This window comes from Martes martes (assembly GCF_963455335.1).
Source record: "Martes martes genome assembly, chromosome: 12".
Taxonomy (NCBI): domain Eukaryota; kingdom Metazoa; phylum Chordata; class Mammalia; order Carnivora; family Mustelidae; genus Martes; species Martes martes.
Genome location: NC_137900.1, coordinates 69,878,564 through 69,903,562, shown reverse-complemented (window position 1 = coordinate 69,903,562; position 24,999 = coordinate 69,878,564). Strand labels below are relative to the sequence as shown.

The following is a 24,999-nucleotide window of genomic DNA, read 5'->3' as shown; positions in this document are numbered from 1 at the left end:
CTGGGGAAGTAGGTAGGAAAATAATTTCTATGTGCTGGAGGCCAAAGTGAGCTTGCAGAACACCCTGAGTGTGAGATGGGTGTTTGGAGGCCTGCTGTCCTGAGGAAAGGGTAAGAAGGTGATCAGGGGAAGGCCTGAGAAGCTCCCTGACTCTGACAGCCCATGTCTCCCTCGGGTTATGGGTTGAAACAATTGCACTTGATACCTCTCTTCCATAGAAAGAGTGGTTGGCGGCATAAAAGGAAGTGGCGCAAGGTGTCCTTAGTCAGACAAGATGCTCTGCCTTCCCATGCCCATTTTAGTAAAGGTCGCTTTTATGAGTCTGACTTTTTCAGGGATATTTTACATCATGGTCAACATAGAGATTGGGAACATAATTTGACAGTATATGAAATCATATACGGTTATATATCATGATAATTATATCATGACCAAGTAAAGACTTCTCCAAACAATGCAAGGAAGTATATTAATATTATATATCCCATACCAATATCAATAGATACCAAAAACCTTTCATTAAAATGTATTTCCTGGGGCGCCTGGGTGGCTCAGTGGGTTAAGCTGCTGCCTTCGGCTCAGGTCATGATCCCAGGGTCCTGGGATCGAGTCCCGCATCGGGCTCTCTGCTCAGCAGGGAGCCTGCTTCCCTCTCTCTCTGCCTGCCTCTCTGTCTGCTTGTGATCTCTGTCTGTCAAATAAATAAATAAAATCTTAAAAAAAAAATGTATTTCCTGGCCCTTATTTTGGGGTGCGGAGGGGGAGGGCAGTGAAAACTGCTTTTCTCTATGCCCCAGGAGGCAGATTTATACAAACCTCAGCCTCCATCACTCTGTTCTTTCTACTCTCAGACTTCTGGTTGGGTTTACAAATAGAAAGCAGTAGCAGAGCAGAGGGTAGCAGGAGGAAAAGAGGTCAAGGTATTTATCTGCACCCCTCCCCTCACCGCCTTCGTCTGCAAACACAGCCCCTATCAGACAGCCCTTCATCATGAACACAGCTTTGTAGGGGCCTAGTCACAGTGGGGGAACCAGGCAGTACCAGACTTTAATTCCACTCTTACTCAGCTCTCCCTTTCTGGAGACCGAATTTTTGAGAAAATTGTTCTTCTGAACTTTTATTTCTTGTCTTTTTTTCCTTCCTTTTCTTTTTGTTTTGCCTCTTGGATGTTTCTTTTTCTTCCTGCCCAGGAGTGTATGTCCTCCTAGCTCTGCCACATTAGGATAGAGGGGGCCAATCTATCTCAGACCTGGTGTGCCCTGGTCCCCCACTATCTTGTGTCAGAGTTCCAGGAAGCGAGCTTTTGAAACTTCTCTTTATTAGAACCAAATTTAGAAGTTGGTGAGGGAGCAATTTTATCTATTTGAATTTATTTGAAATATGTAATTTTCAATGTCTTAATAAGTCCTGTGTATTACAGGGGAGGAAATACTCAGCATCCCACCACCACCATTTCTTGCCCTAGAAATCTCAAAAATGGGGACTCACAGCAAGATTTTAAAGTGGGTTCAAAAAGACAAAACCCTGGGGTGCCTGGGTGGCTCAGTGGGTTAAAGCCTCTGCCTTCGGCTCAGGTCATGATCCCAGGGTGCTGGGATCAAGCCCCACATTGGGCTCTCTGCACAGCAGGGACACTGCTTCCTCCTCTCTCTCTGCCTGCTTCTCTGCCTGCTTGTGATCTCTGTCTGTCAAATAAATAAATAAAATCTTTTTTAAAAAAAGACAAAAACCTCAGAATGAAGGAAGTCTTTCTAACTATGACTAGAAATCCAGAACCATAAAATTGATAAATTGTATAAAATAAAAATCAAATTCTTACACATGGCAAATGAATACCATAAACAAAGTCATAAGACAAGTAAAATATTGGGGGGGGATATTTGTTATTCAAGAAAAGGGTTGATCTCCTTCATATATAAAGAGCTTTTAGAAATTGGAAAGAGAAAAAACCAACAACCCAACAGAAAGAAAAGGTAAAAATATCTAAAGACAGTCCACAAACACACAAATGACTCATAAGTATATGATGCCAGCCTCGCTCATAAAAAGAAAAATGCAAATTAGAACTGCATTGAGATAACATTTTCACCTATCAGATTGGCAAGTATCCCAGCAGTTGTCAACATGCTCTATAGTTGACTGTGGAAACAAGAATTCCCACACATTGCTGTTAAGAGTGCACTTATCCTACAGATAGATCTACAAACGGGAAATCCTGTGTATTGAAGGCTATTCATTGTTATTCACTGCAGTATTGTTAGTATCAGCAAAAGGCTGGGGAAAAACCCAGTGTCCCTCAGTAACTAAGGTACATTCTTGTGATATAATACATGCAGATGTTAACAAGAGTGAGAAAGTTCTCTATGGTATTGGAAGATCTCCAGGCTATAGTGTTAAGAAAGAAAGGAAGGTGGTATAAGAAAGAAGGAAATGAGAATATACAGTTGTATTTGCACAAAGATACAGATAAATTAGTTTAAAGATAACAGTTCACTCCTGGTATTGTACGTTCTAAGGGTTTTGATAAAATGTATAATGACATATGGAAGGTGGCGGAAGAGGAGGATCTTAAACTCAGGTGAAGGGGATTAACAGTACACTTATGATGAACACTGAGTGATCTACAGAACTGTTGAATCACTGTATTGTGCAGCTGAAACTAATATAATACTGTATGTTAACTATACTGGAATTTTTTAAAAAATTCTAATTTTATATTCACTGAAACAGCATCTTTGTTATCATCGATTAACTTTATAACTAGATATTATATAACCTCATGCAAATAAGTGTTACTGTTTTTAAAAATCTAGTTTTTGTTGATGTTACATGTTGGTATCCTGAATAAAATTTCTACTAGATGGGGCACCTAGGTGGCTCAGTCCATCAAGCATCTGACTCTTGGTTTTGGCTCCAGTCATGATCTCAGAGTTATGAGATCGAGCCCCCCCCCTCCCCGAACACCCCCGCTTAGGCTCCACACGCAGCATGGAGTCTGATGGAGATTCTCTCTTTCCCTCTCCCTCTGCCCCTCCCCGCACTCACACTCTACATACATACGTACATACATAAAATCTTTTAAAAATTTCTACTGGAGGAAAAAATGTATAATAACATGTATTCATCATTATAATATCATACAGAATAATTTCACTGCCCTAAAAATCCTTTGTGTTCTCCCTACTTATCCTACCCTCTTCCAATTCTGGCAATCACTGATTTTTTTTTTTTTTAAGATTTTTAATTTATTTATTTGACAGACAGAGATCACAAGTAGGCAGAGAGGCAAGCAGAGAGAGAGGAAGCAGGCTCCCTGCCGAGCAGAGAGCCCTATGCGGGCCTCAAACCCAGGACCCCGGGATCATGACTTGAGCCGAAGGCAGAGGCTTTAACCCACTGAGCCACCCAGGCGCCCCAATCACTGATCTTTTAACTGCCTCCACAGTTTTGCCTTTTCCAGAATGTCACGTAGTTGGAATCATACAGCATGCAGTCTTTTCAGAGTGGCTTACTTCACTTAGTGATGCGCATTTAAGTTTCCTCTATGTCTTTTCATGGCTTGATAACTCATCTCCTTTTACTACTGAATAATATTACTTTGTCTAGATGTGCCACAGTTTATTTATCTATTCATCTACTAAAAGATATCTCCCCCAAGTTTGGGCAATTACAAATAAAGTTGCTATAAACATCTGTGTGAAGGTATTTGTGTGGACATAAGTTTTCAGCACCTTTGGGTAAAAACTGAGGAGTGCAGTTACTGGATGGTATGGAAAGATATCCTTAGTTTTATAAGAAACTGCCAAACTGTCATCCAAAGCGGCTCTACTATTTTGCATTTTCACCAGCAATGTATAAGAGTTCCTGCTGCTCCCCGTGCTCTCCAGCATTTGATGTTGTCAGTGATCCAGATTTCAACTGTCCTAATTGGTGTGTAGTGATATCTCATTGTTTCAGTTTGCCTTTTCCTGATGATATATGATGTGGAGCGTTTTTCCATATGCTTGTTTGCCCTCTGTATATCTTCTTTGGTGAGGCGTATATTAAGGTCTTTGGCCAATTTTTTAATTGGGTTTTTTGTTTTCTTCTCGTTGAGTTCTGTGTATATTTTGGATAATAGTCTTTTATCAGATACATCTTTTGAAAACATTTTTTTCCCAATCTGTGGCTTGTCTTCTCCTATTCTTGACATTGTCTTTCACAGAGTTTAATAATATTTTTAAAAGAAAAAATAACGCTGTTACTAACTCCACTCCCACTCTCCTTTTTATTTTGTTTTTTTTTTTTTCTTTAAAAAATAACATTCGAGGGGTGCCTGGCTTGCTAGTTGGTAGAGGAGGCAACTCTTAATCTCAGGGCGTTGAGTTCAAGCCCCACATTGGGCATGGAGCCTACTTACTAAAAAATATAGCTTTGGTAAGTGACTTTTTGATAACTATTTCCTGGGTATATTATTATATTTCCCCTATTATCTCAATTCTATCTTTAAAAACATTACTTTTAAAGACTATAGTTTAAGAACTGTAGATTTTAAAACACCTTATCAATTTATAAAAATATGGCAGTTGAATTGAGACCATTTTATTTTAGTATACTTACAGCCACAAGGATAAAATGTATAGCTTTTTAACTTTTTACACGTTTAGCTTATCTACTCAAACATTTTATCTCACTGGGTAACACTCACACATTCATTCTTTAAACAGAAGTGCTGGGAGGAAAATGTTTGTGCCTTGGAAATTTTGTATTTTTAAAGTTTTGCTTAGAAAGTTCTCTTTTCAACTATGCACATGACTATTTCCTGAAAACAAATTTTTACTCCAAAATATTTTAAAACATGTTTGCCTAAATTCGGGCTCCAAGGTAAAAGCTTTTTAGAAGATTCAGATCTCAATTTGGCAAACACTGTATTTTCTTGTTTATTTGATTGTTTTGTTCTCAGTAGCCATCTCCTCTCCTTTTTAAATCTACTTGTGCCCTCATGCCAGGAGAGTAAACTCAGAGAACATTTGGGGCTCTCCTCTCACATACTGTTTAAAAGCTAAACATGTATCCAGTTTTTGCCTGGAAAGTCTCTGATGCTCCGTCCAGCAGGCATAGTAATATTCTGTCCCATCTAGAATATTCCCGTGTGAGGGGCGCCTGGGTGGCTCAGTGGGTTGAGCCTCTGCCTTCAGCTCGGGTCATGATCTCAGGGGCTCTCTGCTCAGCAGGGAGCCTGCTTCCACCTCTCTCTCTGCCTGCCTTTCTGCCTACTTGTGATCTCTCTCTCTGTCAAATAAATAAAATGTTTTAAAAAAGTGAATATTACCGTGACATGTGATAAGACTGGGGACATCCCAGGACACCTGGCTGCAATTCCTCCCCCTGGTTCCTCCCTGTGGGATCTGGTTCATTTGGTGATCTCTGTGACAACCTCTACCTCCTTGGGTAGAGTGTTAAAGAGCCACCAAGAAACTTGGTCTCAGGCCAACAGATCTTCAGCTTTAGCCTAGTCTAGTCACTCATTGGTCCAAAATGAAAGGAGTTGAAGGGCCGGCCAAAAGATGTCACTGATATGACAACCTCCAAACTTTTCTTAGAGACCCAAGAGTCTCGTGTAACTGATTAGCCCATCCCCTCAACATATTTCCCAGTCACCATTGTCTCATTTTTTAAAATCCTTCAAAATCCATTCTTTTGTAGTGAGGTATGACGGGGTTGGTGCGTCCCAATTGCTGACAATTGTGCACTCTCGCGTGTATTACCAGTTGGTAGAAAGAGAACATGTGCACACATATGCACCCCATAAAGTTTGTTGGTTTACTTAGTGAATGATACAAAAAATTCTCTGAAGTGATCAGACTACTGGAGCAGATGCTAAATATTCACCACAGCCCTCCACTTCTCCCAAACTGGGGTGAGGGTCACAGTGGCCATAAGACTATGTGCAAGGCAGAGTCTTGCTGAATCCAAGAGATTTAACTCTCTGCTATTCCACAGTATTTCTAAACCTGGGATTTGTATCACCAGTTAAAAAGAATTGACCAACAGTCAAAACTGAATATAGGAAGAGAATGCAATCTCATACCCAGTGAAGAAAAACATTGTCCGTTTCCTTAGACCCTCCTTCCTCCTCAACTCCAGAGAAGCTAAAACCAGAAGGACAGTAGATGTGGAGTAGATTTCCCACCTTGTGCATGCATGCCTGCGTGCATGCACACACACACACACATACACACACTCACAAATACCAATGCCCTGAACCATAGCTCATGCTCAAGCCAAGGTGGAAGGTGGAAGCCAAGTCTAAACAGAGGAACAGTTTCTCCTGTAGGCTCACTTTCAAGCCTGCCTCTGCAGGACAGTGTCCTCATAGTGTCTTACTGAGGTATCACCCCCAGCTTGGTGCTTCTAAAGAGGAGGTTTTGTTCTTCTGGGCGCTGTCTGATTACTCAGTAGCGTTATTGGGTAATATTCCTGCCCCATGATGTTCCATTAAAGTGGACAGGATTTTAAAAGTTAAGAATTCCCACACCTGGGGTGCCTGGGTGGCTCAGTGGGTTAAGCCTCTGCCTTTGGCTCAGGTCATGATCTCGGGGTCCTGGGATCGAGCCCCACATCAGGCTCTCCGCTCAGCCGGGAGCCTGCTTCCCCCCTTCTCTGTCTGCCTCTCTGCCTACTTGTGATCTCTCTCTCTCTCTGTCAAATAAATAAATAAAATTTTTTAAAAATAAAAAAATAAAAAAATAAAAATAAAAAAAGAATTCCCACACCTGATATTTATCCAAAGGATAAAAAATAGTGATTTGAAGGGGTACATGCACCCCAATGTTTATATCAGCAATGTCTACAATAGTCACTCTAGAAAACGTAATGGAGTTTCCTCAAAAAGTTAAAAATAAAGCTACCTTATGACCCAGCAATTACACTACTAGGTATTTAACCAAAGGACACAAAAATAGTGATTCGAAGGGGCACATGCATCCAATGTTTATGGCAGCAATGTCCACAGTAGCCAAAATATGGAAAGAGCCCAGGGACGCCTGGGTGGCTCAGTTGGTTAAGCCGCTGCCTCCGGCTCAGGTCATGAGTCCCGCATTGGGTTCCTTGCTCCGCAGGGAGCCTGCTTCTCTCGCTGCCTCTGCCTGCCTCTCTGCCTGCTTGTGTGTACTCTCTCTGGCAAATAAATAAAATCTTAAAAAAAAAAAAAAAGGAACCTTCCTATCCTCCTATTATTAAAAAAAAAAAATATATATGGAAAGAGCCCAGATGTCTATTGACAGATGAATGGATAAAGAAGAGATGGCGCGCGCACGCGCACACACACACACACACACACACACACACACACACAATGGAATATTACTCCGCCATCAAAAACAATGGAACCCTGCCATTTGCAATGACATGGATGGAATTAGAGTGTATTATGCTAGTGAAATAAGTCAGTCAGAGAAAGACAAATACCATATGATTTCATTCATATGTAGAATTTAAGAAACAAAACAAGTGAACACAGGGAAAGAGAAGGAAAAATAAAATAAGACAAAAACAGAGAGGGAGGCAAACTATAAGAGACTCTTAATTATAGGAAACAAACTGAGAGTTGCTGGAGGGGCAGTGGGTGGGGGAATGGGTAAATGGGTGATGGGCATTAAAGAGGGCATGTGATGTGATGAGTGCTGGGTGTTATAAGCAACTGATGAGTCACTAAATTCTATCCCTGAAACAAATAATATAGTATATGTTAACTAATTTAAATTTAAATTAAAAAAAAAAACAAAAAGAATTCCCACACCTGAAACTAATGCAACATTGTATGTCAAATATACTTCAATTAGAAAAAGGTAATAAATTTTTTAAATTTAAAAATAAAAGAGAATTAAGAATTTTGTTGCAAAAAAAATCTGTGAAAAGTAGTAGTTTTGAGTAAAAATGACTGAGAGTAAAATCTGACTCTGCAGTGGAAAATTGAGCAAGATAAATAATCTCCTAAACTTCAATTTCCTCCTCTGTGAAGTGAGAACACCACACACCATTAATATAATGTTAACAATACAACATTGTTATGAAGATTAAGTGAGCTGATACATTGGAAGCTCTTGGCTCAGTGCCTGGTATACAGGAAGCACCCCAAGAGTCTGAGCTCTTACTCTTATTATTATGATTTTTTGTATATTGTAAAATTCTGAAATAGAGATCCATGTACTTATGTCTCTGACATAATTATGTCTCTGTAATTCCAATTAACTCTTTATGATAGGTTCCAAGAAGGATGATTACTTAGGTCCAAGCATCTGAACATACTGGGTGATAATCCTGTGTTGTCAGAGTTATCCAGAAAAGGCAATTCAACAGTTTGCTTCACTTGACTACCAGGAAATTCTTGAGCTAAATTGAGTTAAATTGTTAAATTTATTTGGCAGATTACAAACCTAACTAAGTTTATGTATATTTATGTTAAAATTGAGTGCTCTTTAAGATCTCTTTGTGATAGGTCATTAGCAAGAAAGAGAAAATAAGACAGAACATTTCCCTGTTTCTGGTAAACCAAATAGTACCAGAAGCAAAAGTGGTTTTAGGAGACTGTGCCCCTGGCTTCCTGCGGTCCTTTGAGTGCATTCATTCCTTGGCCTTCCTTTCTAACACCTGCTACTTTAAATCCCTTGCTTTGCATGGCCATTGGACTTTTAGATTCTCTCCTTATCTTTGACCTTTTTATTTAAAGATGTGACTTCTAACTAACCTTTGGCCTGTGGGTCAGCAGTTAAGCTGTCCATTCTCCCAGACTCCTTTCATCTTTTGCCTTTTTAAGGACAAAGCCAATTGTGCATAACTTATACATATTTTGGCCATCTCAAGCCATTCTTAGGTGGGGAAACCTCCTAAGGCAGGTGCTGTCAGGGGCACAATGAATAGAAATGAGAAACAAAGTGTTAAGAAGAGCATTAGACTTTGGGTTTCTCAGGAAAACACAGCCTGTCAAATTTAATTTCAATGTCCTCTTTTAGGGGAGGCTAGAGGATTATTCTTAACAGAGACAGTCTTGATACAGTTTTCTCATTTTGAAAGTGAGGTCTCTTGCAGGGCTGTTCTGAGGAGTAAATGTTAGAAACTATCTATCTCCTTAAGAGATCTTAGCTTACTGGAGAAGGGGGACAGAATACACACAGAAGTCTGTAACCTAGAGTAAAGGAAGTAAGGGTCAAGAAGCACAAAAGGGAATTCTAAGAAAGGAGAGTTCCAGTTGAATGGTGGAAATCTAGGAGGACATCATGTAAGAGATGGTTTTAAGAGGAGTCCAGCTTTGTGAAGGAGTGGTGTTGAAGATCAGTCATGAAGGATGGTATTGAGTGGAATTTGGTGCAGGTGGAAGGGTGAGTAGAACGAGAATGGGAACATTCATGCCTGCGAGTGGAATCACAAGAGAAAAGTCAGAGATACTAAGAAGTGGAACATGTCTGGGGACCATCAGGTGAGGTAGTTTCATTAGCATGTACACAAGACACTGAAGGTTTGATAGCTAGGGAGTGATCTGATCCCAGCTGTGGTTTGAGGATAGTGAGGGAGCTGTGTATAAGGTGAAATGAAGAGAGAGCCAGAGGTAAAGAGAGAGAGAGAGAGAGAGAGAAAGAGAGAGGAAAGAAAGATTAACCAGGGCATGTTAGATTTTTTTCTAGACTAAAGACAATGGTGGGGGAAGGGGTCAAAGCCAGAACAGTGGTTGTGAGGCTGGAGAGAATAAGTGGAAAAGCTTAGCAAATTGACAGAATTCTTTTTGTTAAGAATAATTTCTTTTCTTAAATAATTTATTTGCAATAAATTAATAGTTAAATAGCAAATTCAATGGTTAAAAACTCATAAAACACATCAATAAAAAAATCTTTGGTTAATACATCTAATCACATTCTATAAAGCACAATAAATCAACTTCAATAAAAAAGCATATGAAGATTACTGAACTCCGTTGAAAAGAGGTAAGCATGACAATAAGGTGCTTATCCGTTTTCAATCCTAAAAAACTTAGAGGTTGAACAGGGCTGTAGAAAGTTTGGACACTGGGTCAAGAAATCAGGCACCCATGTCTTGAGTTTCCATTAATTGTCCATGGGACCTCTGGAAAGTCCCTTCATAACACTCTGGACATATTTTCTTCTCTATAAAATGAGGAGTAAAACTAGCCAATCTCATGATTGATATAAATCAAGCGCCCTGTTTATATCTGGTTTCCAGAAGTTTCTAGTAGTGTCCATAGCAGACCTTTTTTTTTTTCAAGTAACAGAGTAGCATAGATGACATAACCCGCCTACACGTTTTTGTTGGGTTCTGATAATCCAAAAAGATATGTACATCAGTGAACTAGAATGTGTTTTAATGGAAAATTCTTACCACTGCAATCACCAAGCCTTGAGTAGAAGATACCAAGGAAGACCACAGAGTAATGTTAGAATCCGCTTCCAGTCTTACGGATACCCTGCCAAAGGTTTTGATCCATGTGTTCCTACAGTTCCTTTGGACAGTCACTTTAACCCCACACAACATGATATACCAAAATCAAAGCTTGCAGAATAATTTAAGAGGTGAATTACATCAAGTAATATTTTAAGTGTTTATTCATTTATCAAGGGAATTTCCTGCAGGGTTTCTTTAAATCATTATCCCCCTCATATAGTTTAATGATAACTCAATCTCCTCATGACTTTTCAGGAACACTCTCTTACACTTCAGTGGAAAGGCACTCTGTACTCACAGGCATGGCTCCAACAGCAGAAAAGGGCCCTAATTCTGAGAAGAACAGTAAAATCCTGCATTCAGGCAAAGAGGTCCTCTGTGCCCTCCTCAGCAACATGTTAATAGGAAGCTAATATAAAAAACACTGTCAAACGTGTTATTTTGATTCAATGCCAGATGAGAGAGCAAGTAATGTTGTTCAATTGACAATTGTCATCAAAGCTTTGAGATATACTATCGGTTGGTAGTTTGGGGACAAACTTAAGTCCACATAACCTCATGAGCGAGAAATGCACATTTGGAGGAAGTCCCTTAGTCTCTGTGCATATGTGTTTCCCCGGACTATTCTGGGTCCATAGGGAAGTGTACAGAACACAGTTTAAAGAAAGAACCTAGGGGCGCCTGGGTGGCTCAGTTGGTTGGGCGACTGCCTTCGGCTCAGGTCATGATCCCGGAGGCCCGGGATCAAGTCCCGCATCAGGCTCCCAGGAACATGGGGAGTCTGCTTCTCCCTCTCCCCTTCTCCCCTCTCATGCTCTCTCACTCTCTCTCAAATAAATAAAATCTTAAAAAAAAAAAAAAGAAAGAAAAAGAAAGGACCTAGAAGGAAAACATATTGCATTGGATAAATGCTTTGGGCTATGAGTGGGAATGCTGTGTAGATGTTAATGGCATTACGACCTTGTTATTTGGGGGGAATGAGATTTTGGGGGAGCCACATCTAGCTTTTTTTCTGATCACCAAACCAAAGAGGCTTACTTCAACCTTCCATAAATCAATACCTTCTTTCTAGAGTCACAGGAAATTTAAATTCCTCTATTATGTATACACTGGAAACCCATAATTGCAAATCCATCAATTTCCTACCTGTGCTTCAGAAGGTTTTGAAACCAATGTACTGCCAAGAACTTTAGGGTAGTAACATGTCCCAGAGACAATCAAACGACATTATTTGTATTCTGGGCTCAGCTATGGGATTCATCCTTGAATCCGTCTTTGAATCCAATCATTGGGGGCACATGGTTGTGAGTAGTTCTGCCAGATCCATGCTGTTTCGTTGACTAGTGGGTACCACCTCTCCCAGCGTAAGACTGAGCTAATGCTCCATAGTGAAGAAGACAAATGACAAATTCATTAATTCATTAAAGTCTGGTATTACATTCCTATTGTCTACTCTAGATCTTTTGTTTAAGCTCTGTTAAATGAGTCATTAAATGGTAGTGTTTGGATTTTCATAATTATATTTGAATTTTACAGGTCTTAAATCAGCAGGAACTTGGGCTGAATTAAACATTTTAATGTCTGACATGTGCAACTAAGGGGTTAGATAACCTATTTTAGCTACCTGTTTTTCATAAGAAAACTATGAACTCTAATTCATAAATTATCAAGTCCTTTCCTCTAACAGATATAATCCACCGTTCACCTTTAGAGATAACAAAGATATAAATGGTTCAATGCAGGTAATACTTCATATTTGTACAGGGATAAAGGATGCAGAGCTCTTCCACATGTATCTGCTATGTTCCTGTAATCCTCACATGTGAGAAGGGTCTCTCATGTTTCCACAAGTCTCCAGGTTGGTTTCTGTGAGGTCTCTCTTCACATTTATCAACCTTATTTTGTTCACCCTCAATCACATATACCTCATTTTTCAAAACAAACTGTAAAATGTGTTCTGAGGAAAGCATTTTCTACTCATCCATTTGAGATCTGTTATGGGAAAACTCCTTCCTTATAATTGAAAACATACTGAGTAAAACAGTGATTTCCAAGCCTGTTGTTAACCTACGCTTCCCCCCTCCCAAACAACATCTTATGCAGATCCTGGATACATAAAATAGAGGCAGGCTGCTCTGTCTGGAGCTCAGGGGGTAGCAGACTCCAAAGCCATCTTCCTCATGGCCTCTGTCTGGCTCCCTGCAGCTGTCCCTGAGCCATCTCCCGGGAAGCGTAAGTGCATTCCTCACAAATGATTCGTCAAGTTGGCACTGGAACATGCAAAAGGCTGTCAACAGCCAGCGGCTTCAGAGCAAGGCCTGCCCTGGGTGATGACAGCCGGAGCCCCACTACGCAATGCCGTGGCTTGGGTCAAGTGAAGGGACCTGGTAGTCATCGAGTAGAGTCCTGTCCGGCAGGTGGGATCCTTGGGGGAAGAGTCCCAGAATGTTTCCCTGAGCAGCCACTCCTGTTTGCTGCAGGGTTTGCTCCCCCAAGACCTTGACCAAGAAGTTGATGTACCTCATTGCCAGGCGAAGCGTTTCATTTTTGCTCAGCTTTTTGTCTGGAGGGTGAGTGGGGATGAGCTTCCTCAGCTTGGCGAAGGCGCTGTTGACGTTCTGCTGCCTCCACCGCTCCCTGGTGTTCGTGAAGATCTTCCTGGTCATGTTTGAGCTCCTGAGACAGGAAAGAGAAAGGGCCCTGAGGGCCAGTACTGTGTAAGCGATGGTGGGTGTCGCATGTCCTGCCAAGGATTTGAGATGTTAGATCTTTTTGACCCAGGTCAAAATTTAGGAAATTCCACTTCCTCATTTTTAGTTTTGGGGGTTTTTGTTTGTTTGCTTGCTTGCTTTTTCTTCTCTTTTTTCTTTCTTTATTTTTTATTTTTTATTATTTATTTATTTATTTATTTATTTATTGGGTCTTCCTTTTAATAAGAGAAGAAAATGTGGCAGAAAAAAGGACAGGGTCAGAACAATACCCTTCAGCCTTTTTCTCCCTACCTGTTTTGAAGCCTCCTGTTGAAAGGTGGTTTTATCCCAGTATCCCCACTATTTCTTTTATCACCAACTCCTCCAAATTATTCAGAATCAGGCATAGTATAGGATTTAGTGCTTACGCAGATAAAATATACATTTAGCCAATAGGGTGTTAAATATGGATTCTCAAAAATAAATAAATAAATAAAGGCTGTAGTCCTAGGTTTCCCTAATAAGGTAATTTGGGGAATGAAGATAATAGCGCAGCTCCCCTCTTAGCGGGGAGACCGCACCGGGAGAGTTGGGCCTCACTGCACAAGACCTAAAATATCCAGCCTGGACCACATTTAGAAGAGGAGGAACAGAGTGATGAAGTGTCTTGAACCCCTGTTGTATGAAAAACAGAAGTGGGGCTATTCGGCACGACCAGAAGAAAAGACAAGAGGCAGGTGGGTACTATGCAAGATATTCAGGCCTCCATAAGCCTGTGCTTAGGTGACCTTTCCAACTCAGGGAGAGGTGATTATCACCATCTATTGCCAAATTTTCCTTTGCCATTTTTAATCCATAGAGGCACGGGCCCCTTTTGCCAGGCAGCCTGGATTAACATGCGTTAATGGGAATGCAGATGATGCATGAGCAAACAAAGCCCTCAGAGATCTTGGCGTGGGGTGGGCACTCTACTCCATGCGGTGGGCACTCTACTCTGAAAATAGGAACCCGTCATCCCTGTTGAAACTCTGGGTGATAAGGAAGCAGTACCCTCACCAGATCCCTGCAGTCCTGGAGGCAGGTCCAGCAGGAGCTCAGCACAGGGAAATGCCACCATCTCCGTCAGAGGGTATGTGTTCTGGTCACAGCAGCAAACATCAACCAGCTGTGAGGCACTGCCTAAGTCACTTCACCAACCCGAGCCTCGGTTACTCAGCTGTACAATGGGCATTAATTATACCATCCTTTCCTCACAGTTTGATGTGAAAGCATTCTGTGAACTACAAGCTGAGGAACGTAACTTTGCTTTGTGCCAGGCATCGTTTCTCACGCATTAACTCACACTGCATACATACGCAAGCAGTGTTGGTTGTAGAGACAGTATTGGAGGCACTGCTGGGATTGGCCAAGGGCCACTGACACGGTCCAGAAGTCATTTCACTACACTGTGTGCTGGCATCTCTGCCCTTTGGTAGGAACCAAATGACATCTCAGTTAATTAGAACAAGCCACTCTGTTACCCTCAAGCCCTGACTCTATAGGGATCAGTCACCAATGGAAGCATCTGCGTGGTGGGTAAGGACAGAGGCTTTGGAGCCAGAACCTTGGTTTGGCTTTTGGTTCTGCTCCTTAGCTGAGCAATCGACTTAAACTCTCTGTGTATCAAATGCCTCGTAAGTAAAAGGGGACTCAGGGTGCTACCTGTAAGGACACATAAAATGATCCACATAAACCACTTTAGTGAAGGCTCTGGCACACAGCCAGTGGTCAATAAATATTAATTACAATTATTATCTCTACCAATAAAACAGGGAAAAGTAAATGTTCATTGCAACTTAGCATTTTTCTTTCCTAATGAAGAAGCTACAGTGCAGTAGAAAGGGCCTGAGCTTGATTTATGGATTTGTTTGTTCTGCTCTATCTGTCTATGGACGTGTGTTGGGGTGTGTGTGTGTGTGTGTGTGTGTGTGTGTGTGTGTGCAGAGCAAAATACCTTGAAGGATTCAGGCTAAACTGTTGACCGTGGTTCCCTGGGGGAGGACCGTGGGTTGGGGGAAGATAGAAAAAGGAGATGGGTGTGTTTTATCTGGCATAGGTGGGTAATATTTTACATTTTTATAACTAAAAAGGATTCATATATTATTTACTTCATAATAGACAAAAGCTAAGAAAGTTTATGGGCTTTAATGTAGAAAGACCCGGCTGTGAATCTCAACTCCCAATTTCTTAGTTATATGATTCTGAGAAAATCACTTAACTTCTTTAAGCCTTGATTTCTTCTCTGGAAAATGGAAATAAAGCCATTGCCAGGGTTCTTGTGAGGATTTATATTACATTCTGTAAAGCATATAAATACATAAATGAGGTACTACATGCTTGCTACATAGGTGCTTAATAAACACGAGTCTTCTCTTCCCTATGCAGATGGGAAGGGTCGTTACTCCAAAGAATAGCATTTTTCAATCATCCATATGGCCCCAGGACACTTCCCCATCCCTGTGCTTGTTGCCTTTCCTGCTTCTGTCTATATTGGAGACAGACGGCTGTGCTGAGAACCCAGTGGTAAGGGGAAGGCATGGCAGCCCAAGCTCACTGGCTGGCTTCAGGCTCCTTCCACCAGCCACTTGGGGCTCTGTGGAGACACACTTAGTAGGACCCATGATCCAATTACAGTCATACGCACTCTGAGCTTACGTATCAACACTTACTGACCATATGTGGCAGACATGGTGCTGCCTGCTGGATCCTGAGGTAACCAGTGCCTTGTGAATGGAGAGAGCAGCACCTAATCCAGGCATTCTAGGGGCCTGCCAGGCATACCACGTATCCTTCCAAACTGAAGGGGGTGGACCAGGTGATGGGGAGGGGCCCTCTTTCTGCTCTAAAAGGTCACAGTGCCCTGCCTATTGCCTTTGATCTCACTTAGCCATGTCTAAATAGCCTCGTCTTTTATCTACAATGAAAAATATGAGTGTTGTCAGAACTATAACCAAGTAAAATTAACATATGACAGTTCGAACCTAAATCAAGGGATTTTAAGATAGAAAACTATCCAGTTTAGCTTACGCTGAGGCTGGCTGCCTTGCAGCCAGGACTGTGGGAGCAAAGTTATTTTCAAGCTTCTCTTGTCAAAAGAGGGTTTAGCTCACTCACTAAGTCAACTCTGGTCCCTTGTGGTCGGTGGGGGGGGGGGGCATCTTTTTCAAGCTGGAAGAAAAAGATTAAGCAGGATAAACTAACTGGTGTTCTCTTCTAAGAAGGCTCGATTCTATTGTGCTAGACGCAGACAGAGGAAATAAGGAGAGGAAAAGATAGGCTTCAGAAATATAGCCCGCCATCCCAGAAGGAGCTTAATAATGCCTTGTTGATTTATCCTCAAGGGTGTTACTCTCCTCCACAGGGGGAAATAGAAATCAGTTCTTTAACAAGCTGGGAAAATTCAAAGCAGTGGTCACTGGGAAATTACTAACGTACTCATTAAATCAAAGGAAAATTGCACTTAGTGCTTTTCCAGTTGTAAGGACTGATTACTGCTAAGCTTGATTTCAGAATAATTTAAGAGCTTAAAAAATGCACCAGATGCCACAGAATCAGAAAACATCTGATAGATGTCAAAACAGAGGTAAAACATGTTGTCCCAGGTCACATGGGGAGTCAGTGGCACAGCCTGTGTCCCACGCCTCTGTATTGATGCATCTTCGTCACCACTGACTTCTGCTAGGTCAGAGTACATAAACTTTTTGCACCATAGTTTCTTCTGGGAATCTGGGGAAGCCTAAGGGAGGACTCAATCCCAGAACAATGATTCAAAATACATAATGTAAAAAGCCTTTGGTTCCCTCCGCAGAATAATTATTTTAAATGCATGAGCTGAAATACATAACACATAAAATCACCAAATAATTATTAAAATAATTTTTAAATGCAAAACAGTAATAATATGCTTTGTTTTTAACATATAAAGTACTTATTACTATAATTTCTACACAGTGATATGTAATCAAAAGATATGCAATGTCTGCGGATGAAGGTATTTAAGATTTTTATTGGTGACCTCATCACCAGTACTACTTTTTATTACCCACATTAGTAAATAAAGGAAATGCTAAATTTAGATCAAAGGTTACTGGAAATGAAGATGTAATTTTTTCCCATCCAAGTATATAGAACCCCTGATTTTTAGTGCCATGCCTCTGGTTGGGTAGGTGTCACGGACCTGGGGTTAGGAATGCCTAGGCAGGAGGAATGTAATGGTAAATATAATTATAGGAATATAGGAATATAGGTGTGCACAAACTTCTCTCTATTATATTGTCACCACTGAAGTTAACAAGTTACCAGAGAGAAGAATGACAGTTACGCACCTACAGAAAGTGACCAATGCCCCCAAAAGGGACTGCTGCTTTTTTGTGACAGTGGTTTCTGGACACAGAGCCTGGGGCACCAAGAACATTCCTGTAGTGGCCCGTCCCAGGCATTCGGACTCACATGGCTCTTTGTTCATAAGACTTAAAATTTCTCCTCCTGTCCTTTGGTCATGTGCATTTGTCTCTTCTTTCGTCTTTTTCTTGAAAATAAGTGAAAACAGACTCCAGAAAGAAAGAGATGGAAGGTGGCCTATAGACTTGGGTTAGGGGAAGGTACATAAACTCCGACACTGGGAATAGTTTTGCCTTTTGAAATCATTATAGAAGTAACACATGCTCATCCAAGAAACAGACAAACAATGAGTACACAAGTGCATAAAGTTAAAAAATAAAAGTGTCTCTATTTATCTATTCAATCCTACTCCCCAGCAGTAGCCAGCTTGGTGTGCGTAAATATAATATAGATCCTTTATATAGAATACATATGTCCTTTAAAAATCAGAACACATACACATAATAGTATGGGTTCAACTCTGCACGTTGATGCTCTAAATAAATACATTTACCGTGAGTAACCGTCTTTGGGAGGGCGCCCCGCGCTCTGGGAGAGCTGCCTCTTCCTTCCACCTGCGCCTCGCCGCCTGACGCACCTGAATTCTCCGCCCACCCCGCTCAACCTGTAGCCCCAGCCCACTTCACTTCCTTACTTCGGCTTTTTCCTTTTCATAACCTTCACTCCCCCTAGCCTGAAGTCTGCATCCAGGAAAGCAGCTGGCGCTCAAGTTTCGCACCTGCCAGGTGCGGGGGAGTAGCTCACCCAGACACAGAAGCTATCCTAACGGCCCTCGGGGGTGCTGCGGGGTGCTTTCAGCATCGCATACCGAGGTGAAGCAGCCAGGCCGACACGCACAAGGGCATCGCTTTGCTCCCCCGGAGTCGCGCCACCACCCCTACTCAGAAACCCCCGGGTCTTCTCATTGAGTCGACTTGGTAGCTGCTACCAAGTCGCCTCCACACCTCTGTCCTCCCGGGCGAGTGAGGCTCGGATTCCGGGGCTGCGCGGGAGACCGGCTGGCCGGTCCGGGTAGCGCCCACTTCCTCCCCGGGGTCGACGCACCTCCTCGCCTGGAGCCGGGAGACCGCGCCGTCGTTGTCGCCGTGGCTGGCCGTGTGCGCCCTCGCCTGGACGCCGCGCCGCCACCGCTGCCTTTATAGGACGCGGTCCTTTGTCTCCGGGACTCACGGGGCCCCTTCCCGCACGCACGGGATTCCCGCCCTTCCCTCCCCACTCCCCGTCGCCCCGCTTCCCAGGCCCACAACCCAGACCCACTAGATCAGCTGTTGTGGGGGTGGGAACCAAAATTTGCGTTTTCACTAAGCATTCCAAGAGAGGAAGATGCACAGCGACGCACAGCGGTCCCTGCACTGGGCAGACACCCGGGTTCATGCATCTTGGGGTCCACAGTGCTCAGCACACAGCTTGGTTATTTCAGTGGCCTTCTACTCGGCTTTCTTCTTCTATGCTCTCTCTCTCTCTCTCTCTCTCTCTCTCTGCTATCCAGCATCACCCAGAAGAAACCTATGAAAATCCAGTTTGGATTCATGTCACTTCCTGTTCAAAACCCCTATGTGGCTCTCCATTTCACTCAGAGTTAATCTGAAGTCTTCACAATGGCCCCTAAGATACTCTTCACCTGACCTGTGTCTTTCTTCTCTTCCTGTGGCATAGTCAAATGTAGCCACCCTGACCATTGCTGTTTCAGGAACACACCGAACACCCTCCTGCCTCAGGGCCTTTGCATTGCTGTCTCTGCCTCCAATACTCTGCCTCCAAGTTATCCATATAGTTTCCCACCTCCACCCCCACCTCCATTCATTCATTCCACCGTTATCACCTACTATGGCCTACCCTGTTCAGGTGCAGGGAGAAAACTTCAAACAAAAGAAACACAAATCCCTGCCCTCAAGGAGCTGACATCCTTCAGATCTTTGGTCAAATGTCATCTTCTCATGCAGATTCTCTGAGAACCACATCTAACATTGTACTTCACATGCATACGGACTCTTCATCAACCTACCCTGCTTTATTCTCTTTAGTGCTCATTTCCATTTAGTAATTTTTTTAAAGATTTTATTTATTTGACAGAGAACACAAGTAGGCAGAGAGGCAGGCAGAGAGAGAGAGAGGAAGGGAAGCAGGCTTCCTGCTGAGCAGAGAGCCTGATTCGGGGCTCCATCCCCGGACCCTGGGATCATGACCTGAGCTGAAGGCAGAGGCTTTAACCCACTGAGCCACCCAGGCACCCCCCCCCCCGATTTAGTAATATTTTATTTATATATTCTATCTCCTCCCAACCCCAGTGAATAGGCATTCATCAAACATTGGCTGATTAATGAATGAATAAGTAATGAATTTCTAGACATCACATTCTCTGAAGGACCCAGCATAGAATTTAGTACAATAAACTCACAATGCATTACAGCTTAGTGGATAAGAGTAAAGGACTCTGGGGTTGCATTACCCAGGTTGAAATCTCTGGTCTAAGTATGGCACTGGCACAAAAACAGACACATAGATCAATGGAACAGAATAGAGAATCCAGAAACGGACCCTCAACTCTATGGTCAACTAATCTTTGACAAAGTGGGAAAGAATGTCCAGTGGAAAAAAGACAGCCTCTTCAACAAATGGTGTTGGGAAAATTAGACAGCCACATGCAGACGAATGAAACTAGACCATTTCCTTACACCACACACAAAAATAGACTCAAAACGAATGAAAGACCTCAATGTGAGAAAGGAATCCATCAAAATCCTAGAGGAGAACACAGGCGGTAACCTCTTTGACCTCACTGCAGCGACTTCTTCCTAGACACATCACCAAAGGCAAGGAAAGCAAAGGCAAAAATGAACTATTGGGACTTCATCAAGATCAAAAGCTTTTGCACAGCAAAGGAAACAGTCAACAAAACCAAAAGACAACCAATAGAATGGGAGAAGATATTTGCAAATGATGTATCAGATAAAGGGCTAGTATCCAAAATCTATAAAGAACTTATCCAACTCAACATCCAAAGAACAAATAATCCAATCAAGAAATGGGCAGAAGACACGAACAGACATTTCTGCAAAGAAGACATCCAGATGGCCAACAGACACATGAAAAAGTGCTCAACATCACTCACCATCAAGAAAATACAAATCAGGGGCGCCTGGGTGGCTCAGTGGGTTAAGCCTCTGTCTTCAGCTCAGGTCATGATCTCAGGGTCCTGGGATCAAGTCCCGCATCGGGCTCTCTGCTCAGCAGGGAGCCTGCCTACCCCTCTCGCTCTGCCTGTCTCTCTGCCTACTTGTGATCTCTCTGTCTCTGTCAAATAAATAAATAAAATCTTAAAAAAAAAAAAGAAAATACAAATCAAAACCACAAAAAGATACCACCTCACACCAGTCAGAATGGCTCAAATTAACCAGTCAGGAAACAGCCACTCTGGAGAACAGCATGGAGGTTCCTCAAAAAGTTGAAAATAGAGCTACCCTACAACCCAGCAATTGCATTACTGGGTATTTACCCTAAAGATACAAAGGTAGTGATCCGAAGGGGTGTGTGAACCCAAATGCTTATTGCAACAATGTCCACAATAGCCAAACTACGGAAAGAACCTAGATGTCCATCAACAGATGAGTGGATAAAGAAGAGGTGGTATGTATGTATATATATATATATATATATATATATATATATATATATATATATACAATGGAATACTATGCAGCCATCAAAAGAAATGAAATCTTGCCATTTGCGACGACATGGATGGAACTAGAGGGTATCATGCTTAGTGAAATAAGTCAGTCAGAGAAAGACAACTATCATATGATCTCCCTGATATGAGGAAGTGGAGGTGCAACATGGGGGGTTCGGGGGGTAGGAGAAGAATAAATGAAACAAGATGGGATCAGGAGGGAGACAAACCATAAGAGACTCTTAATCTCAGGAAACAAACAGGGTTGCTGGGGGTGTGAGTGGGGGTGGGAGGGATAGGGTGGCTGGGTTATGGACACTAGGGAGGGTATGTGCTATGGTTAGTGCTGTGAAATGTGTAAGCCTGATGATTCACAGACCTATACACCTGGGGCAAATAATACATTATATGTTAATTTAAAAAATAAAAAATAAACAAAAAAATCTCTGGTCTACCCCATTTATGTGATCCTAGGCAAATTATATAACTTCTTCCTGCCTCAGTCTCCTCATCTGGAAAATAGGGAGAGTGATAGGATTGTAAGGACAACTACTGGCTCGCTTCCCTGGGAGAGGATTATATAGCCCCACCCATTGCCATGGACTGACAGTGCCTCCCTGTAGGTGATGGGAGAGGACTTCCCCAACCACCGCCGGGCTTGGCCATGTGACTTGCATCAGCCAATGGAATGTGAGCAGACCTGCCCTCTGGGGTGATGGGGTGGGAACTTTAAGAGGGATTCTAGTTGGGCTATCCTGTGAAAGTTATGTTTGGGGTTGCTCTTTCAGCCTGAAAGGCACGGAGCAAACCCAAAACCAACCATGGCCCTCATGTAACAGGAGTGAGGGCTAAATCTTTGCTGGTGTAAGTCACTGAGACTTTGGGGTTATTTGTCCCCCTCCTAAAAAAAAAAAAAAGCAGTTCTAATTTTAAATTTAAAAAGCTGCTGCATGAATTGTTAGAGTCTCAGGAGGCAAGAAGGTGAAGAAAATGCTACATCTGACTTCATGGAATTCACAGCCTTTGGGAGGGAGAGACATGACAAAAATGACTAAATACAAGACCGTCCTGAGTGCCACAGAGTATGAACTTGGTATTGGGAAGGAACACAATTCTAGCTGGAGGATCAGAGATTGCTTGTGGGAGGGACAGCATTTAAACCAGTCCCTGACGCAAGGCTGCCTCTGACGTTTGTGGGAACCAGGAGAAAGGTACAAACGGAGACTCCTAACCCATTCCCATTCTTTTCTCACTGCTTAGCTCTGTTCTACTCTGTGAAGGGCCTTATGTGTATGATGTGGACTCCCAGGTCACATGGACCTAAGGAAGATCCCTGTGTAGGCTCTGAAAATGGCCACTGGAGCAGAAATTCAGGTCCTAGATACCTGGTCTAAATCCCAGGGTCCTGGATACCCAGAATGTGATCCAGAATGTGGGAAATGGGCCCTAGATGGGTAATGGAGGAGGGCTAGTACAGGGCCATCTAAAGCGCATCTAAAAAGGCAGGGGTCCCAGTTGCCTGGGTACCTGGGGTGAAGGATGGGGAAGACTGCAGGAATCACACTGGTAGGAGTGGAAAAGACAGTCATGTGACGCCAGCTGTGTGGACTGAAGATGGGAGCCATATGTTTAGATTCACAGGTTACAAGGCTCATTCCGGTGGCAATGCAAAGGATGAATTGGAGGATGAGTTGGAGAAAATTAATTGGTCAACTTGTGCACAAAGGGGGCCTTTAGAAACACAACTTTATATTTCCAGCAAACATCCCCAATTTGTCCTCTTTCTGCTCTTTTGTCTTCTCTATGCGCTGTGGAAGGGGAACTGTGGCCTCCCAGTGCCCATGCTTTTCTACCATGCCCTGTTATATCACAATTCTGATAGACCGCAGGTTATATTTTAAACCAAGGGCTTATACTACCCTTTATCTTAGCCAAAAGCTTGTAAGGGAATATATGTGCTTAATGGCATATTCTGAGATTGTAAAAAAAGAATTGTGGCAACTGGACCACAAGATCAGAAATGTGTGATGCAAAACAAAACAAGAAGCTGTAAGTGGGATCTGTGCACAGCTGGACACGAGCTTCAGAGAAAGGGGCACAACTGACCAGGGTCGACATCTGTTTTCTTCTCAAACCTGTCTTATACACTATTGTTGCCTTTATCATTGTTAAAATGGGGAAACATTTTGGGGCACCATGCCACCAGCAGTGATTCTTCAGATGATGGGCCCTCTCCCATCCCAGTCTCCCAGTGCTGGGAGTTAGGGGCTATGTCCGGTTCCCCAGGGGAAGGGGTTGAAGGAGAAATTTACATAATCCGATTATTGGGGGATTAAGTTTGGGCAGCTAAACGCCTCTGTGTGCTCAAGCTAAAACCCTTACTATTCATGGCTCTCACTGCCCCCTGGAGAGACTGCACCTGCAGACTCCTGGCGAGGGAAGGGCAGGTCGCTAGGAGAGCCTGGTTCTACTGGCTTAATTGATCTGTCTGGATTAGCCTGTGAACACTGGACCTCTAGTCCTCCGTGCAGGGGTTGTCAGCTTCAGGAGAGACCAAACCTGAGGGTTTCAGAAGGGATTTCTGTCAGCCCAGGTGGTTGTGGGCCAAGGTCATTTTGGCTGGAGGTCAAGCATCAGCCTTATTTATCCAATCTTAAAACTCCTTCCTCCCCTCTCATTTCTAACTCCCTTTCCAATCCCCAATTCTGCATTTCCAGGACCCAATCCATCCATCCATCTCTCCATCCATCCATGCATGCATCTATCCATCCATCCCTTCTTCCGTCTGCCTATTGTGTATGTAGCTATCAATTTATTGATCACATGGATTAGCTAGCTAATGGAATTCACTAGTAAGTCCTTTCAGGTAGGTTTTGTTCCTTCAGGTGTTCTATCTCTTAAGTTAATTTTGGTACTTCGACATATAAACTTTGACATTTTCAAAATCATTAATAAAGTGTTATATACAGCTATTTGATGATTTTTTAAATATATATATATCTGGGGCACCTGGGTGGCTCGATCAGTTAAGAGTCTGCCTTTGGTTCAGGTCGTGATCCTATAGTTCTGGGATCCAGTCCCACGTTGGGGGTCCCTGCTTGGTGGGGAGCCTGCTTCTCCCTCTCCCTCTCTCCCTCCCTCCTGCTCATGCTCTAATAAATAAATAAAATCTCTTAAAAAATGAAAATAAAAAATATATCTACCAGTATTTGTGTTACCTTTCACAGTCCTCATGATATGTGTTCTCTCTCTTCTTGATTAGCTTTGCAGAACCTTACACATTTTATTGTTCTTTTTGAAAACTACCCGTGTTCTAACATTTTTATTATTTTCTAATGTATTAATGTCTACTCTATTAAAGCTGTTCTTTCTCATTTGCTTATGTTTATTTCATTCTCTCTCCACCTCCCATTCTTAGATTGAATGTTTATTTTATTAATTTTCAGGCTATGAATTTTCTTCTGACATACCTTTGGTGTCACTCTGTGTTTCCATTTATACTATCATTGTCATTAGTTTCTAACATCTGTTGTTTATTTTAATTTTTCTTTTTGAAAGTATTTTTAAAATTTCTTTATGGCGGTATTTTTTGGAAACAATTTTCCATTAATTTCTAATTTCATTGTGGTATAGTCAAAGATATGCTCTCTCCGTTTTTTTGCTTCAGGATATTTATTGAGAACTTCTATTTGGTAAAACATATGATCAACTGTTATAAATGATCCATAAGCAATAGAAAAGGAGGTACATATCCTGTTTGAAAAA

At 42.2% G+C, this 24,999-nt stretch overlaps 1 protein-coding gene across 1 annotated transcript; it reads right to left on the bottom strand.

Annotated features, from left to right (window-relative positions):
• Positions 1-12,782: 12,782 nt before the first annotated feature.
• On the bottom strand, positions 12,783-13,100 carry TAL2 (TAL bHLH transcription factor 2; the record flags this gene model as incomplete). The annotated part of the gene is made up of 1 exon (XM_080820225.1): positions 12,783-13,100. One exon carries the CDS (start codon positions 13,098-13,100, stop codon positions 12,783-12,785), a length of 318 nt encoding a protein of 105 aa, XP_080676351.1.
• Positions 13,101-24,999: the final 11,899 nt, after the last annotated feature.